At 42.3% G+C, this 17356-nt stretch overlaps 4 protein-coding genes across 5 annotated transcripts in view; all 4 read left to right on the top strand.

The window, feature by feature from the left end:
• The window catches only part of LOC117769021 (protocadherin alpha-C2-like), a 143997-nt gene that overhangs the window by 4386 nt on the left and 122255 nt on the right, over positions 1-17356 (top strand). The window contains exon 2 of one of the 2 annotated variants that reach the window (XM_034597599.1): positions 848-911. The exons of the other annotated variant lie outside the window; for it this stretch is intronic. Within the exon in view, the coding sequence (XP_034453490.1) occupies positions 848-862 (15 nt within the window). The 3' untranslated portion in view covers positions 863-911. Of the gene's footprint in view, positions 1-847; positions 912-17356 lie in introns of those variants that run through there. 2 annotated transcript variants of the gene reach the window in all.
• Positions 1274-6382, top strand: LOC117769025 (protocadherin alpha-3-like). Its single transcript, XM_034597601.1, has 2 exons — positions 1274-3768; positions 6347-6382. The coding sequence occupies exons 1-2, from the start codon at positions 1381-1383 to the stop codon at positions 6380-6382; spliced, it is 2424 nt and encodes an 807-aa protein (XP_034453492.1). The 5' UTR covers positions 1274-1380.
• LOC117769028 (protocadherin alpha-3-like) lies at positions 4760-10285 on the top strand. Its single transcript, XM_034597607.1, has 2 exons — positions 4760-7292; positions 10256-10285. The coding sequence occupies exons 1-2, from the start codon at positions 4932-4934 to the stop codon at positions 10268-10270; spliced, it is 2376 nt and encodes a 791-aa protein (XP_034453498.1). The 5' UTR covers positions 4760-4931; the 3' UTR covers positions 10271-10285.
• On the top strand, positions 10712-17113 carry LOC117769029 (protocadherin alpha-8-like). Its single transcript, XM_034597608.1, has 2 exons — positions 10712-13403; positions 17052-17113. Exons 1-2 carry the CDS (start codon positions 11046-11048, stop codon positions 17064-17066), a joined length of 2373 nt encoding a protein of 790 aa, XP_034453499.1. The 5' UTR covers positions 10712-11045; the 3' UTR covers positions 17067-17113.

Genomic DNA, 17356 nt, shown 5'->3' with positions numbered 1-17356 from the left:
TCACTGTTTTCTGTGAGAGCATCGGATCGCGACGAGGGTGAAAATTCTCGCGTTTTATATCATATTCTAAGAGATGGAAAAGATCATTCCAAACTAAATTTATTCAATCTGAATATAAACTCAGAGAACGGAGACATCATGGCGCTTACAAGTTTCGACTTTGAAGCATTGAAAACTTTCCAGTTCCACGTTGTAGCGTCAGATTCTGGAACTCCGTCACTGAGCAGCAACGTCACAGTGAACGTGTTCATTCTGGATCAGAACGACAACGCTCCAGTCATCCTGTATCCAGTCAGCTCCAACGGTTCTGCTGAAGGTGTGGAGGAGATTCCCCGCAATGTGAACGCAGGACACTTGGTGACTAAAGTCAGAGCCTATGACGCTGATATAGGATATAACGGCTGGTTACTGTTTTCACTGCAGCAAGTTACTGACCACAGTCTCTTTGCTTTGGACCGCTATACAGGACAGATCAGAACACTTCGCTCATTCACAGAGACAGACGAGGCTGAGCACAAACTGCTCATACTGGTCAAAGACAATGGGAACGTGTCACTCTCAGCAACAGCTACTGTCATTGTCAAAGTCGTGGAGCCCAAAGAAGCTTTTGCAGCTTCTGATGTGAAAAGTTCAACAAAAGCAGATGAGGACAATAATGTGACTTTTTACCTGATGATAACTGTGGGCTCAGTTTCAGCTCTTTTTCTCGTCAGTATCATCGTGCTGATTTCAATGCAGTGCTCAAAGTCCACAGACTTCACTTCTAAATATCTACCAGAGCCTAATTATGATGGGACACTGTGTCACAGCATCCAGTACAGATCTGGAGACAAACGCTACATGTTAGTTGGACCCAGGATGAGTATAGGATCTACTATAGTCCCAGGAAGCCATGCCAATACACTAATGCTCCCTGACAGGAGGTCTGCAACTGGAGAGGTGAGTAAATTAAATTAGCTACTTATTGTTTTTTAATGAAACGTTTTCTGATTACCATCCTCATCCATTCTGCTAAACCCAGATTTGAATTGAACCGACATGAGGAAATTTGTTATACTCAAAATACCTATGGAATACTTCATATTCATATTCATTTATGAATTAATTTCATAATTCTGTATTTATCAGTTTAACATGATACAATGCAGTATCACACACATTCACAAGGCGGCAGTACATTATCATTATAACGCCTTGCAGGCGTCTCAGCGAAGCATGCCCGAGTCCGTCCCTACTGTTCAGTCCGGTTAGACCACATTTAGCTGGCAGGCTCGGGAATACGCGCACGGTGGATGTTTTTGCATTTTGTGAAATTCATTCTATGGAGATGTGGATATATTTCTTGGTGTGGTGGAGAGATTAAATCGAGACTCGTGGACGATGATGAAGGCGTTTGGAATCGTACTTTTACCGCAAATGATGAAACAAAGAGGACGGGATTCATGGCGACCATTGCTCGTCAGCTTGGTTCTGCTTTTATCCGTCAGAGCGACCTCGGCACAGCTGAGATACTCAATATCCGAGGAGCTGAAAGAGGGAAGTTCTGTTGGGAATATAGCGAAAGATTTGGGAATAGACCTGAATGTAATGAAGCAGAGAGGATTTCGTATTATGTCTGGCACCAGTGAAGCTCTTTTTAAGGTGAATGAGAATGACGGCGTTCTTTATACGAACCATAAAATAGACCGAGAGGAAGTGTGTAAGGAGAGCGCTGTGTGTTTGATTAACCTTAAAACCGTTCTTGAAAACCCACTGGAAGTTCATTATGTCACCGTGGAGATAACAGATTTAAACGATCACTCTCCCACATTTCCGGAGAAAACAAAAAGGCTCGAAATCTCCGAGTCTGCGTTGCCAGGGGCAAAATATCAGCTACAGAATGCCCACGATCCGGATGGTGGCACAAACTCAGTCCAACAATATAAAATCAGCCAGAATGACCATTTTCGTTTAGAAATTAAAGATCGAGGACGAGATGGTAAAACTCCAATTTTACAATTGCAGAGACAGCTCGACAGAGAGGCCAGAAGTAGCCATAAATTGTTGTTGACAGCTATAGATGGCGGAAATCCACCCAAAACAGGCACAGTTGAAATATACATAGATGTTCTAGATGTTAATGATAATATGCCGGTGTTCACAAAGGACACATATTCAGTGGTGCTTCAGGAGAATTCTCCCATTGGTACAACAGTCATCAAAGTTAATGCAACGGATTTGGACGAAGGTGCCAACGGAGAAGTGGTTTATTCATTTGGCAGTGATGTAAAAGTTAAAATCCGAGAGCGATTTGAAATCGACTCTGTTACGGGGGAGATCACTGTGAAAGGTCGTGTAGACTTTGAGGAACAAGACAGTTATGATATTGATATACAGGCGTCAGATAAGGGAATCATTCCATTCAGAACAGATAAAAGTGTTATTATTAAAATCAGAGATACAAACGATAATGCTCCTGAAATTGAGGTGGCGTCATTGTCAAATGCGGTTTCAGAGGACTCTCGACCAGGAACAACTGTAGCGCTTATCAGCATTACCGATTTGGATTCTGGCGTAAATGGCAAAATAATTAGCTCTGTCGCTGAAGACGGTCCATTTACATTAACTCCATCTATACAAGACAACATGTTTGCTGTCGTCACTAAATCACTGCTCGACAGGGAACAACAATCAAGTTATGATATTACAATAATCGCTAAAGACGCAGGCGAACCAGCCTTGACATCCGAGAAAACTATTAGTGTGTTCGTTTCCGATATGAATGACAACAGTCCTGTGTTTTCACTGAGCCCCTACACATTCTACATCACCGAAAATAACACCCCAGGAGCCTCCGTGTTTTCTGTGAGAGCGTCTGATCGCGACGAAGGAGAAAATGCGCTTATTTCATATCATATTCTCAGGAATGCAGGTAGTGAAAATAGAGTGACATCGTTTCTTAATATCAACTCAGAGAATGGAGACATCGTGGCGCTTAAAAGTTTTGACTTTGAAGCATTGAAAACTTTCCAGTTCCATGTTGTTGCGTCAGATTCTGGAACTCCGTCACTGAGCAGCAACGTCACAGTGAACGTGTTCATTCTGGATCAGAACGACAACGCTCCAGTCATCCTGTATCCAGTCAGCTCCAACGGTTCTGCTGAAGGTGTGGAGGAGATTCCCCGCAATGTGAACGCAGGACACTTGGTGACTAAAGTCAGAGCCTATGACGCTGATATAGGATATAACGGCTGGTTACTGTTTTCACTGCAGGAAGTTACTGACCACAGTCTCTTTGGTTTGGACCGCTATACAGGACAGATCAGAACACTTCGCTCATTCACAGAGACAGACGAGGCTGAGCACAAACTGCTCATACTGGTCAAAGACAATGGGAACGTGTCACTCTCAGCAACAGCTACTGTCATTGTCAAAGTTGTGGAGCCCAAAGAAGCTTTTGCAGCTTCTGATGTTAAAAGTTCAACAAAAGCAGATGAGGACAATAATGTGACTTTTTACCTGATGATAACTGTGGGCTCAGTTTCAGCTCTTTTTCTCGTCAGTATCATCGTGCTGATTTCAATGCAGTGCTCAAAGTCCACAGACTTCACTTCTAAATATCTACCAGAGCCTAATTATGATGGGACACTGTGTCACAGCATCCAGTACAGATCTGGAGACAAACGCTACATGTTAGTTGGACCCAGGATGAGTATAGGATCTACTATAGTCCCAGGAAGCCATGCCAATACACTAATGCTGCCTGACAGGAGAGGGATATCTGGAGAGGTAAGATTGTTTCACATTCCCTCGCAGAACTATGTGTAGCCTTATTTGGTAAAAAGATGCATTTCTAACATCATTGCGTTTATTGTTCCTGTGATATTCTCTGGTTTGAATCTGCGGGATCAAACTGATTAATATGTTTGGTTATGAAGCAAGAATTACTGTCTTACACTATTGCATCACCCTTATAAAATGAATGTGAAAACACTGTGTTCATTCAATTATCAGAGTCTTGTTTATAGAAGACATATACATTTATCTTGTATTAAAACAAGAAGGGTTTGCTATTTTGTTAAATTGCTTACACAAAGATGATATCAGTGCGAAAGTGGCATAGTTATGTGCAATTTGTGAGGAGCAACAGGCTTACAGAACTATTCCAATATCAAGAAAGTGAGGATGCAAATTGGGTAGTCATATAGGCAACACTCTGTTTTGTATCAGAGCTTCTGATGTCTCATGGCTGCTGGTATGACAAATTACTAGTATATATATATACATATATATATACATATATTTTTGCCAGTATAAACTTTTGTTACAGTTGGAATATTATCAATCTTTAGTGTTGTACGTCTGAAAATGCATTCGTGGTTGCAGACTGTCGCTGTCCTTGGTGCTGAAACTGTCAAACTCAATTCTCTTTCCCTTTTATAGCCTACTTATTTTTTTTAATTCTAATTTAATGGACAATTGGTGTCATAATGGTGACTCAGAGTTCTTGTATCGATCAACGAACTTTCAAATGAAGGTGTATTGGCATCTTTGCTTCCTCTTTACTTTATGAGTGAAAATATAGTGACACATTTTTCTTGAGAATATGTTTGAAAACATTTTTTCGTGCAAAGTCAACTTCTTGTCATGCATTTATTTCAAATACAGCATTGTAGTGTGGTTCATGATCACTTGGTGTCGGTATAATGACAGAAAAGGCGTTCACATGTTTTCGTCATAGCCACTAGACCCATCCCCTTTCTCCTCAAACCATCACGGACCGAGCCTTTTACGCGAACAGCTTGAACACACAATTTACCAATTTACTCTCATCTCGTGCTCTGTGAGAGAATGGTTGGATAATGAAAACGAATGTGACGGAACGACTGAACGTTATTGTAAGGATATAGCCTTTTGGAAGATTTTTTATCATTTTTATTTTCATTCGCGTCATGGAACAAAGGGGATGTCTGACGTGGAGAGAGCAGACAAAGTGGATGGTCTACGTGATGGTTTTGGTCACGGTTTGTGGCAGAGTTTCAGCACAAGTCCGATATTCCGTCGCTGAGGAAGTGAAAGAAGGGACTGCTGTTGGAAATATTGCGAAGGATTTAGGTCTCGATAAGACCACGCTGAAAGAGAGGGGGTACCGCATTGTCTACAGCTCGACAGAGCCCCCTTTTCGAGTGAATCAGGACGATGGTATCTTGTATGTGAACCGTAAAATTGACAGAGAGGAGGCGTGCGACCGAAGCAAGGTCTGTGTCATCGAATTAAAAACTGTACTAGAAAACCCACTGGAGGTCCATTACGTAGCAGTGGACATTCTGGATGTAAACGACCACGCACCGATCTTTCCTGAAAGTGAGGTGATGTTAGAGATTTCTGAATCTGCATTACCGGGAGCAAGATTTCAGTTACAAGCTGCGCGTGATGCTGATAGTGGTTTATTATCCGTTCAGCAGTATAAGCTGAGTCCCAATGCACATTTTCGTTTGGAGGTGAAAGATCGCGGCGAGGACCGTAAAACTCCCAGTTTAGTTCTTCAAAAACCCCTGGATAGAGAATCAGTTAAGACACATGTGTTACTTCTGACAGCCACTGACGGAGGTAAACCTCCACGCTCCGGTAACATGACAATAAATGTTGATGTCTCTGATGTTAATGATAACCCCCCGGTTTTCACACATGATTCATATAATGTAAATCTGAAAGAAAATTCTCCCCTTGGCACGACTGTTATTCTGGTTAATGCAACAGATATGGATGAAGGTTCAAACGGTGAAGTTATATATTCATTTGGCAAAGACGTAGATGCACGAGTATGTGCACGTTTCGATTTAAATCCGGTGACTGGAGTCATTACTGTGGCAGGGGCCATAGATTTTGAAGACAGTGGCAGATATGAAATTGATATACAGGCATCAGACAAAGGCGCAGCGACACTGACAACAGACAAACCCGTCATTATACACATTATTGACGTAAACGACAACGCACCAGAGATTGAGGTGACATCTTTTTCACGTGCGCTCCCGGAAGATTCTAAACCAGGCACCACAGTGGCGTTGATTAGTGTTAAAGACGCAGATTCTGGTCTCAATGGAAAAGTGTTGTGTCATATAAGTCAAGATCTTCCTTTTCTGCTCGCTCCATCTTTACAAAACAACATGTATTCTCTAGTAACCAAGTTGCTTTTGGATCGAGAGAAGCAATCGCAATATAATGTAACAATCGTCGCTAAAGACGCAGGCGAACCATCCCTGTCATCAGATACAACTATAAGAATTGTTGTGTCAGATGTGAATGACAACAGCCCTGAGTTTTCTCAGAACCCATATACTTTCTACATAACCGAGAACAACAGCCCAAGCGCGTCTATTTTATCAGTGTCAGCCCGTGATGTTGACGAGGGAAGTAATGCGCTGATTTCATATCAAATTTTGAGGGATAGGAGAGAAGAGAACCTACTCAGCTCTTTTCTAAACATCAACACAGATAACGGAGAAATCATGGCTCTAAAAAGTTTCGACTTTGAAACAGTGAAAACGTTCAAGTTCCACGTTGTAGCGTCAGATTCTGGAACTCCGTCACTGAGCAGCAACGTCACAGTGAACGTGTTCATTCTGGATCAGAACGACAACGCTCCAGTCATCCTGTATCCAGTCAGCTCCAACGGTTCTGCTGAAGGTGTGGAGGAGATTCCCCGCAATGTGAACGCAGGACACTTGGTGACTAAAGTCAGAGCCTATGACGCTGATATAGGATATAACGGCTGGTTACTGTTTTCACTGCAGCAAGTTACTGACCACAGTCTCTTTGGCTTGGACCGCTATACAGGACAGATCAGAACACTTCGCTCATTCACAGAGACAGACGAGGCTGAGCACAAACTGCTCATACTGGTCAAAGACAATGGGAACGTGTCACTCTCAGCAACCGCTACTGTCATCGTCAAAGTTGTGGAGCCCAAAGAAGCTTTTGCAGCTTCTGATGTTAAAAGTTCAACAAAAGCAGATGAGGACAATAATGTGACTTTTTACCTGATGATAACTGTGGGCTCAGTTTCAGCTCTTTTTCTCGTCAGTATCATCGTGCTGATTTCAATGCAGTGCTCAAAGTCCACAGACTTCACTTCTAAATATCTACCAGAGCCTAATTATGATGGGACACTGTGTCACAGCATCCAGTACCGATCTGGAGACAAACGCTACATGCTAGTTGGACCCAGGATGAGTATAGGATCTACTATAGTCCCTGGAAGCCATGCCAATACACTAATGCTGCCTGACAGGAGAGGGATATCTGGAGAGGTAAGCTTATATTAAAAGTAACTGATAATAACATGTCTATTTCTTGGGGGGAAAAGAGCAGAGCATCTTTTCAGTAAAGATTTCAATTATTTGGACTTTTACTGATTGAAGCTCTCTTCATTGTGCTTGGTGCTGATGAACCACTGTGCTTTTTGGTTGTGGTGCACTGTCACGTTTTGGATTCCATATTTTCTAATCGTGGTTGTTGTATGTGTTGCTGTATGTACTGCCCTCTGTGACCCCCTCCAAAGTGAGAATTATTAACTCCAATGGCTTTTATCATTTAAGCTGATATGAAAACTGAAAGACTACATCCTCTCCTTCCACACAAAACGTCAAAGCAGATCTGTTTTGATCTGTTAATATGAATCTATAGGAATGTTTCGTCTCTGTAGATTTTACGTTTATATGAAAACTACAACTTGTGTAAACAACCATCTGAACGCCTGGTGTCAGTGTAGCTCAGCAATTCCGTGCTTTTGGCCGCACTTTACGTCACGAGCTCTCCTCGAACCAAGCACTTGCATTTGTTTAAAACAGAAACGCTTTCGTGGGCTCCACATCGCGATTGTCAGTAGTGCGTTTTACTTGCATTTTTTTTGTGTGAAACAGACCGGTGCTTCTTTCAGGACCATGGCACTAGGTCTGTGATTTCATACGACATATTTAATGGACTGTTGTTTGTCATATTCAAGTCATGGAACAAAGAGGACAATGCAAATCGTCGAGGAAACGGTGCTGGTTTTCCCTCATGGTGGTTTTGGACGTTTTATGGAGCGGAGCTTTTGCGCAGATCAGATATTCGATATCCGAGGAGGTTGAAGATGGAACTGTGGTCGGGAATATAGCAAAAGATTTGGGACTAGATAAGAGTGCGCTCAAAGACAGAGGATATCGCATTGTTACCGGCTCGGCTGAACCCCTGTTTCAGGTTAATCAAAATGATGGCGTCCTGTATGTGAAGAGACGAATAGATAGGGAGGAGGTGTGCGAACGGACCAGCCCGTGTTTGATCCAGCTGAAAACCGTGCTAGAGAACCCGCTGGAGATTCACTATGTGGCGGTGGAGATACTCGACATAAACGATCACTCGCCTGTTTTTCCAGAGAAAGAAAAGCGGCTCGAGATTTTCGAGTCGGCTCTGGCAGGGGCGAGATTTCAACTGCAAGCTGCCCGCGACCCCGACGTAGGCCAGTTTTCCATTCAGCAATACAGACTCAGTCATAACGAGTATTTCAGGGTAGAAGTCAAGGATCGAGGCGAGGACCGAAAAGTGCCATTTTTAGTTCTGCAGAAGCAGCTGGATAGAGAAGCAGCAGGGAAACACAAGCTACGTCTCACGGCCGTTGATGGAGGAAAACCGGTGAAGTCTGGTAATATAGAAATAATTGTGGACGTACTTGATGTTAATGATAACTCGCCCGTGTTCACAAAGGAGCTGTTTTCTGCCACTCTTAAAGAAAACGTTCCTGTTGGCACTGTAGTGATTCAGGTGAATGCAACTGATTCAGACCAGGGTGCAAACGGCGAAATAATATATTCTTTTGGTAAGGAAGTTGATTTGAAATTAATGGATTTATTCAGTATCGATCCAAACACTGGTGAGATTCAAGTAACAGGTCCGATAGATTTTGAGAAGAGCAAAAGTTATGAAATTGACATTCAGGCGTCCGATAAAGGACCAGTTCCATTAACAACGGACAAAAGTGTTATAATAACTGTTATTGATGTTAATGATAATGCTCCCGAGATAGAGGTGACTTCGTTTTCAAGCTCCATCAAGGAGGATTCAAAAATAGGAACGACAGTTGCCCTCATTAGTGTCCGTGATTTAGACTCTGGAATCAACGGTAAAATCATTTGCTCAATCAAAGAAGATGTTCCCTTCACTCTGTCTCCATCGTTGCAAGAAAAAATGTACGCTGTTGTCACCAACTCACAGTTGGACAGGGAAGTTATTTCTCAATATGACGTCACCATTACTGCGAAAGATACAGGCGAACCTTCGTTTTTAACAGAAAAGACAATAAGCATCGTTGTATCAGATGTGAATGACAACAGTCCAGAGTTTTCATCAAGCCCCTACACGTTTTATATCACTGAGAATAACAGCCCCGCAGCCTCAGTGTTTTCAGTCAAAGCCTCTGATCGAGACGAAGGCGACAATGCTCTTGTTTCGTATCATATTTTAAGAGATGTAAGCGGGGATAAACTGTCCTCGTTTTTAAACATTAACCCTGAAAATGGAGACATCATGGCGCTTAAAAGTTTTGATTTTGAAACCGTGAAAACGTTCAAGTTCCACGTTGTAGCGTCAGATTCTGGAACTCCCTCACTGAGCAGCAACGTCACAGTGAACGTGTTCATTCTGGATCAGAACGACAACGCTCCAGTCATCCTGTATCCAGTCAGCTCCAACGGTTCTGCTGAAGGTGTGGAGGAGATTCCCCGCAATGTGAACGCAGGACACTTGGTGACTAAAGTCAGAGCCTATGACGCTGATATAGGATATAACGGCTGGTTACTGTTTTCACTGCAGCAAGTTACTGACCACAGTCTCTTTGGCTTGGACCGCTATACAGGACAGATCAGAACACTTCGCTCATTCACAGAGACAGACGAGGCTGAGCACAAACTGCTCATACTGGTCAAAGACAATGGGAACGTGTCACTCTCAGCAACCGCTACTGTCATCGTCAAAGTTGTGGAGCCCAAAGAAGCTTTTGCAGCTTCTGATGTTAAAAGTTCAACAAAAGCAGATGAGGACAATAATGTGACTTTTTACCTGATGATAACTGTGGGCTCAGTTTCAGCTCTTTTTCTCGTCAGTATCATCGTGCTGATTTCAATGCAGTGCTCAAAGTCCACAGACTTCACTTCTAAATATCTACCAGAGCCTAATTATGATGGGACACTGTGTCACAGCATCCAGTACCGATCTGGAGACAAACGCTACATGCTAGTTGGACCCAGGATGAGTATAGGATCTACTATAGTCCCCGGAAGCCATGCCAATACACTAATGCTGCCTGACAGGAGAGGGATATCTGGAGAGGTAAGATTATATTGAAAGTAACTGATATGTATGATGTATATTTCTTGGGGGGAAAAGAGCAGAGCATCTTTTCAGTAAAGATTTCAATTATTTGGACTTTTACTGATTGAAGCTCTCTTCATTGTGCTTGGTGCTGATGCACCACTGTGCTTTTTGGTTGTGGTGCACTGTCACGTTTTGGATTCCATATTTTCTATTCGTGGTTGTTGTATGTGTTGCTGTATGTACTGTCCTCTGTGACTCCCTCCAAAGTGAGAATTATTAACTCCAATGGCTTTTATCATTTAAGCTGATATGAAAACTGAAAGACTACATCCTCTCCTTCCACACAAAACGTCAAAGCAGATCTGTTTTGATCTGTTAATATGAATCTATAGGAATGTTTCGTCTCTGTAGATTTTACGTTTATATGAAAACTACAACTTGTGTAAACAACCATCTGAACGCCTGGTGTCAGTGTAGCTCAGCAATTCCGTGCTTTTGGCCGCACTTTACGTCACGAGCTCTCCTCGAACCAAGCACTTGCATTTGTTTAAAACAGAAACGCTTTCGTGGGCTCCACATCGCGATTGTCAGTAGTGCGTTTTACTTGCATTTTTTTTGTGTGAAACAGACCGGTGCTTCTTTCAGGACCATGGCACTAGGTCTGTGATTTCATACGACATATTTAATGGACTGTTGTTTGTCATATTCAAGTCATGGAACAAAGAGGACAATGCAAATCGTCGAGGAAACGGTGCTGGTTTTCCCTCATGGTGGTTTTGGACGTTTTATGGAGCGGAGCTTTTGCGCAGATCAGATATTCGATATCCGAGGAGGTTGAAGATGGAACTGTGGTCGGGAATATAGCAAAAGATTTGGGACTAGATAAGAGTGCGCTCAAAGACAGAGGATATCGCATTGTTACCGGCTCGGCTGAACCCCTGTTTCAGGTTAATCAAAATGATGGCGTCCTGTATGTGAAGAGAAGAATAGATAGGGAGGAGGTGTGCGAACGGACCAGCCCGTGTTTGATCCAGCTGAAAACCGTGCTAGAGAACCCGCTGGAGATTCACTATGTGGCGGTGGAGATACTCGACATAAACGATCACTCGCCTGTTTTTCCAGAGAAAGAAAAGCGGCTCGAGATTTCCGAGTCGGCTCTGGCAGGGGCGAGATTTCAACTGCAAGCTGCCCGCGACCCCGACGTAGGCCAGTTTTCCATTCAGCAATACAGACTCAGTCATAACGAGTATTTCAGGGTAGAAGTCAAGGATCGAGGCGAGGACCGAAAAGTGCCATTTTTAGTTCTGCAGAAGCAGCTGGATAGAGAAGCAGCAGGGAAACACAAGCTACGACTTACGGCCGTTGATGGAGGAAAACCGGTGAAGTCTGGTAATATAGAAATAATTGTGGACGTACTTGATGTTAATGACAACTCGCCCGTGTTCACCAAGGAGCTGTATTCTGCCACTCTTAAAGAAAACGTTCCTGTTGGCACTGTAGTGATTCAGGTGAATGCAACTGATGCAGACCAGGGTGCAAACGGCGAAATAATATATTCTTTTGGGAACGAAGTTGATTTGAAATTAATGGATTTATTCAGTATCGATCCAAACACTGGTGAGATTCAAGTAACAGGTCAGATAGATTTTGAGAAGAGCAAAAGTTATGAAATTGATATAAAAGCATCAGATAAGGGACAAGTTCCACTCACAACTGACAAAAGTGTTATTATAACTGTTATTGATGTTAATGATAATGCTCCCGAGATAGAGGTGACTTCGTTTTCAAGCTCCATCAAGGAGGATTCAAAAATAGGAACGACAGTTGCCCTCATTAGTGTCCGTGATTTAGACTCTGGAATCAACGGTAAAATCATTTGCTCAATCAAAGAAGATGTTCCCTTCACTCTGTCTCCATCGTTGCAAGAAAAAATGTACGCTGTTGTCACCAAGTCACAGTTGGACAGGGAAGTTATTTCTCAATATGACGTCACCATTACTGCGAAAGATACAGGCGAACCTTCGTTTTTAACAGAAAAGACAATAAGCATCGTTGTATCAGATGTGAATGACAACAGTCCAGAGTTTTCATCAAGCCCCTACACGTTTTATATCACTGAGAATAACAGCCCCGCAGCCTCAGTGTTTTCAGTCAAAGCCTCTGATCGAGACGAAGGCGACAATGCTCTTGTTTCGTATCATATTTTAAGAGATGTAAGCGGGGATAAACTGTCCTCGTTTTTAAACATTAACCCTGAAAATGGAGACATCATGGCGCTAAAAAGTTTTGATTTTGAAACCGTGAAAACGTTCAAGTTCCACGTTGTAGCGTCAGATTCTGGAACTCCCTCACTGAGCAGCAACGTCACAGTGAACGTGTTCATTCTGGATCAGAACGACAACGCTCCAGTCATCCTGTATCCAGTCAGCTCCAACGGTTCTGCTGAAGGTGTGGAGGAGATTCCCCGCAATGTGAACGCAGGACACTTGGTGACTAAAGTCAGAGCCTATGACGCTGATATAGGATATAACGGCTGGTTACTGTTTTCACTGCAGGAAGTTACTGACCACAGTCTCTTTGGTTTGGACCGCTATACAGGACAGATCAGAACACTTCGCTCATTCACAGAGACAGACGAGGCTGAGCACAAGCTGCTCATACTGGTCAAAGACAATGGGAACGTGTCACTCTCAGCAACAGCTACTGTCATTGTCAAAGTTGTGGAGCCCAAAGAAGCTTTTGCAGCTTCTGATGTGAAAAGTTCAACAAAAGCAGATGAGGACAGTAATGTGACTTTTTACCTGATGATAACTGTGGGCTCAGTTTCAGCTCTTTTTCTCGTCAGTATCATCGTGCTGATTTCAATGCAGTGCTCAAAGTCCACAGACTTCACTTCTAAATATCTACCAGAGCCTAATTATGATGGGACACTGTGTCACAGCATCCAGTACAGATCTGGAGACAAACGCTACATGCTAGTTGGACCCAGGATGAGTATAGGATCTACTATAGTCCCAGGAAGCCATGCCAATACACTAATGCTGCCTGACAGGAGAGGGATATCTGGAGAGGTAAGATTGATTCAAGCAATTGTGTGTTTGTTTCGAATTCACTTGATATCAAGCTCTATATGTTGCTGTGGTCTATACATGTTTTTGTCAACATTTGAGGCAAACTTTCATGTTTAACAACAATTGCAAAGTTGCATCTACAATATTTTTGTTTAATATGCATCTACTGTACATATTATACATTCTCACTGTCCATGTTTTTAAATCCATTTCCCACACTTTTTTTGAAAGTACATCTTACAGGGATTGTTAGATTTTTGCAAATAATGTAAAGTAGTTGGTTTAGATTAGGGCAATCGTTGTGGCATTGTTACCAGCACTTGCAGTGTAAAAGTAAATTTATATTTCACATTAGTTGCACAATACCCAATTTATAGCAGATGGGGTTATGCTTGATAAAACTTGAGGCATATTTGCTGGTTTGTTAGCTTATATGATTTTGTGCTGTGCTCCTTATTGCAGCTGTGGTATTTAATCTGTTGGTTTGGCTTCTGTTGTCGGCATTATCCTTTGAGTCTTTTCACCAAATTAATTATTGTATGGTTACAGAGGTTAACCTAGGCCATATTAAATATCAACAGTAAATAAGTACCTAAATGTCAAAACTGGTTCATCAATGTTGTCGCTGCTTTTAAAAGCCTTAGCGTACTTTACTTCCATACAGTTTCTTGCAGGCAATAATTTAATGAATGCTTGTTCTTCATTAGTGTAATGTCCGTCTTCACAACCCATATTCTGAATTCCAAACATACAGGCTATCTAAAACTGTATCTGTTACGACCATGTATGCTACTTGCAAGTCATGTAGTTTATAGTGCATTCAAATGAGAGGAGTCCTACTTTTAGGGAAATACATGTACCTGCATGGCTTCAGTTACCGTTGCATGCTGCATCAGCAGTGTCACAGTGACGACCCACAATACAAGCTCTCTCGAAATAGATGTGAAGGGGCAGCATTCAAGAAAACGAAATTATGCTGGAGATCATGGTGCATTATTGTACAATAAAGTCGAAATAGACGGAAAACGTTCACCAAATGTTGCTTGAGTGAACTACAGTCACTGTCCATGGTTCTGAACATGTTTGGCCACGTTTTCAGTAATTCTTATTTCCGTTCATTTCCTTGCATAGAGAGGTTTGGTCGCATGGTGTCAGTGTAATGTTAAAGTCAAGATAACAGGAGCTTGTCCTCGTTGCATTTTGGTTCCGCCTCTCGATACAATTTTCACTTGAACATTAGCTTGTTCGGTTCGCATTGTCCGCCACCATTTCTGGCTGTGGAGGCAGAGACTGGACATGTATATGTATCGACGTGTTGGAATCTATTTTTAAAACGTGATTATTGTCCTTGCGATGGATTAACGATGATTTCGGGTTTAACCATGGAACAAAGAAGATGCACGCCACGAAGGGCGCCTGGATGTTTGGTCAGCTGTGTGGTTGCGGTGCTTTTGTGGAGCGGAACATCGGCGCAAATACGCTATTCAATCCCCGAGGAGGTAAACGAAGGAGCTGTGGTCGGAAACGTCGCGAAAGATCTTGGATTAGATAAGAACACGCTGAGAGAAAGGAAGTATCGCATTGTTTCCAGTAACGCGGATCCTCTTTTCCATGTAAATCAGAACGATGGCATCCTGTATGTGAGCCGGAAGATTGACAGAGAGGAGGTGTGTGCGCAGAGCAGTACGTGTTTAATCAATCTAAAAACCGTGTTAGAAAATCCACTGGAGGTGCACTATGTGGGAGTGGAGGTGCTGGATATAAATGATCATTCTCCCAGTTTCCCAGACAAAGAAAAAACGTTGGAAATGTTCGAGTCTGTGTTACCTGGGGTGCGCACTCCTTTGCAACCCGCTCGAGATCCAGACGGTGGTCCCTTTTCTGTTCAGCAATATAAACTCAGCCCAAACGATCACTTCCGTTTGGAAGTTATGGATAAGGGAGAAGATGGTAAAATACCAATTTTAATTGTGCAAAAATCTTTGGATAGGGAGGCAGCAGAAAGTCACTCATTAGTGCTGACTGCACTGGATGGAGGAAAACCTCAGAAATCTGGTGAAATGAATATCCTAGTAAAAGTTTTAGATATAAATGATAACGCTCCTGTTTTCACTAAAGGGGTTTATTCTGTGATGCTCAATGAAAATACTCCAGTCGGGAAAACAGTTATACGAGTGAACGCAACCGATTTAGATGAAGGACCAAACGGAGATATAGTTTATTCATTTAGCACTATTGTTAACCGTAGGTCTTTAAACCTTTTTGACATTGATCCATCTACAGGTGAAATAATTGTGAAAGGTTTAATAGACTATGAAGAGAAAGACAAACATGAGATTGAAATCCACGCATCAGATAAAGGTCTTGCTCCTCTATCGACTCAAAAAAGTGTAATTATCAAGATAGTTGATTTGAATGACAATGCACCTGAGATTGAGGTCACCTCTTTTTCGAGCTCCATCCCTGAAGATTCCAGACCTGGAACTACAGTCGCTCTTATCAGTGTAAATGACTTGGACTCTGGTCTTAATGGCAAAGTTATTTGTTCCATAGGTGAGAATGTTCCTTTCACTTTATCACCATCTTTACAAGATAAAATGTACTCATTAGTAACCAAATCCCCTCTGGACAGAGAGAAACTGTCACATTATGACTTGACAATAACTGCAAAAGACGCTGGTCAACCTCCATTATCGTCTGAGAAGACAATAAGTGTTGTGGTGTCAGATGTGAATGACAACAGTCCAGAGTTTTCACTGAGCCCCTATACTTTCTATGTGACAGAGAGTAACAATCCAGGCACCTCTGTGTTTTCTGTCAAAGCTTTTGATGCTGATGAGAATGAAAATGCACATATTTCTTATCATATTCTCAGAGATGGAAGCAAAGACAATAAACTGACTTCATTTCTGAACATTAACTCTGAGAACGGAGACATCATGACTCTAAAAAGTTTTGACTTTGAAACAGTGAAAACATTCAAGTTCCACGTTGTAGCGTCAGATTCTGGAACTCCGTCACTGAGCAGCAACGTCACAGTGAACGTGTTCATTCTGGATCAGAACGACAATGCTCCAGTCATCCTGTATCCAGTCAGCTCCAACGGTTCTGCTGAAGGTGTGGAGGAGATTCCCCGCAATGTGAACGCAGGACACTTGGTGACTAAAGTCAGAGCCTATGACGCTGATATAGGATATAACGGCTGGTTACTGTTTTCACTGCAGGAAGTTACTGACCACAGTCTCTTTGGTTTGGACCGCTATACAGGACAGATCAGAACACTTCGCTCATTCACAGAGACAGACGAGGCTGAGCACAAACTGCTCATACTGGTCAAAGACAATGGGAACATGTCACTCTCAGCAACAGCTACTGTCATCGTCAAAGTTGTGGAGCCCAAAGAAGCTTTTGCAGCTTCTGATGTGAAAAGTTCAACAAAAGCAGATGAGGACAATAATGTGACTTTTTACCTGATGATAACTGTGGGCTCAGTTTCAGCTCTTTTTCTCGTCAGTATCATCGTGCTGATTTCAATGCAGTGCTCAAAGTCCACAGACTTCACTTCTAAATATCTACCAGAGCCTAATTATGATGGGACACTGTGTCACAGCATCCAGTACCGATCTGGAGACAAACGCTACATGTTAGTTGGACCCAGGATGAGTATAGGATCTACTATAGTCCCAGGAAGCCATGCCAATACACTAATGCTCCCTGACAGGAGGTCTGCAACTGGAGAGGTAAGGTTGATTCAAGCAATTGTGTGTTTGTTTCAAATTCACTTGATATCAAGCACTATATGTTGCTGTGGTCTATACATGTCTTTGTCAACATTTGAGGCAAACTTTCATGTTTAACAACAATTGCAAAGTTGCATCTACAATATTTGTGTTTAATATGCATCTACATAATTATACATTCTCACTGTCCATGTTTTTAAATCCATTTCCCAC

Source organism: Hippoglossus hippoglossus, chromosome 10, assembly GCF_009819705.1.
Source record: "Hippoglossus hippoglossus isolate fHipHip1 chromosome 10, fHipHip1.pri, whole genome shotgun sequence".
NCBI classification, from domain to species: domain Eukaryota; kingdom Metazoa; phylum Chordata; class Actinopteri; order Pleuronectiformes; family Pleuronectidae; genus Hippoglossus; species Hippoglossus hippoglossus.
Note: the sequence above shows the minus strand (reverse complement) of the source record. Positions and strands in the feature narration are given on the sequence as shown.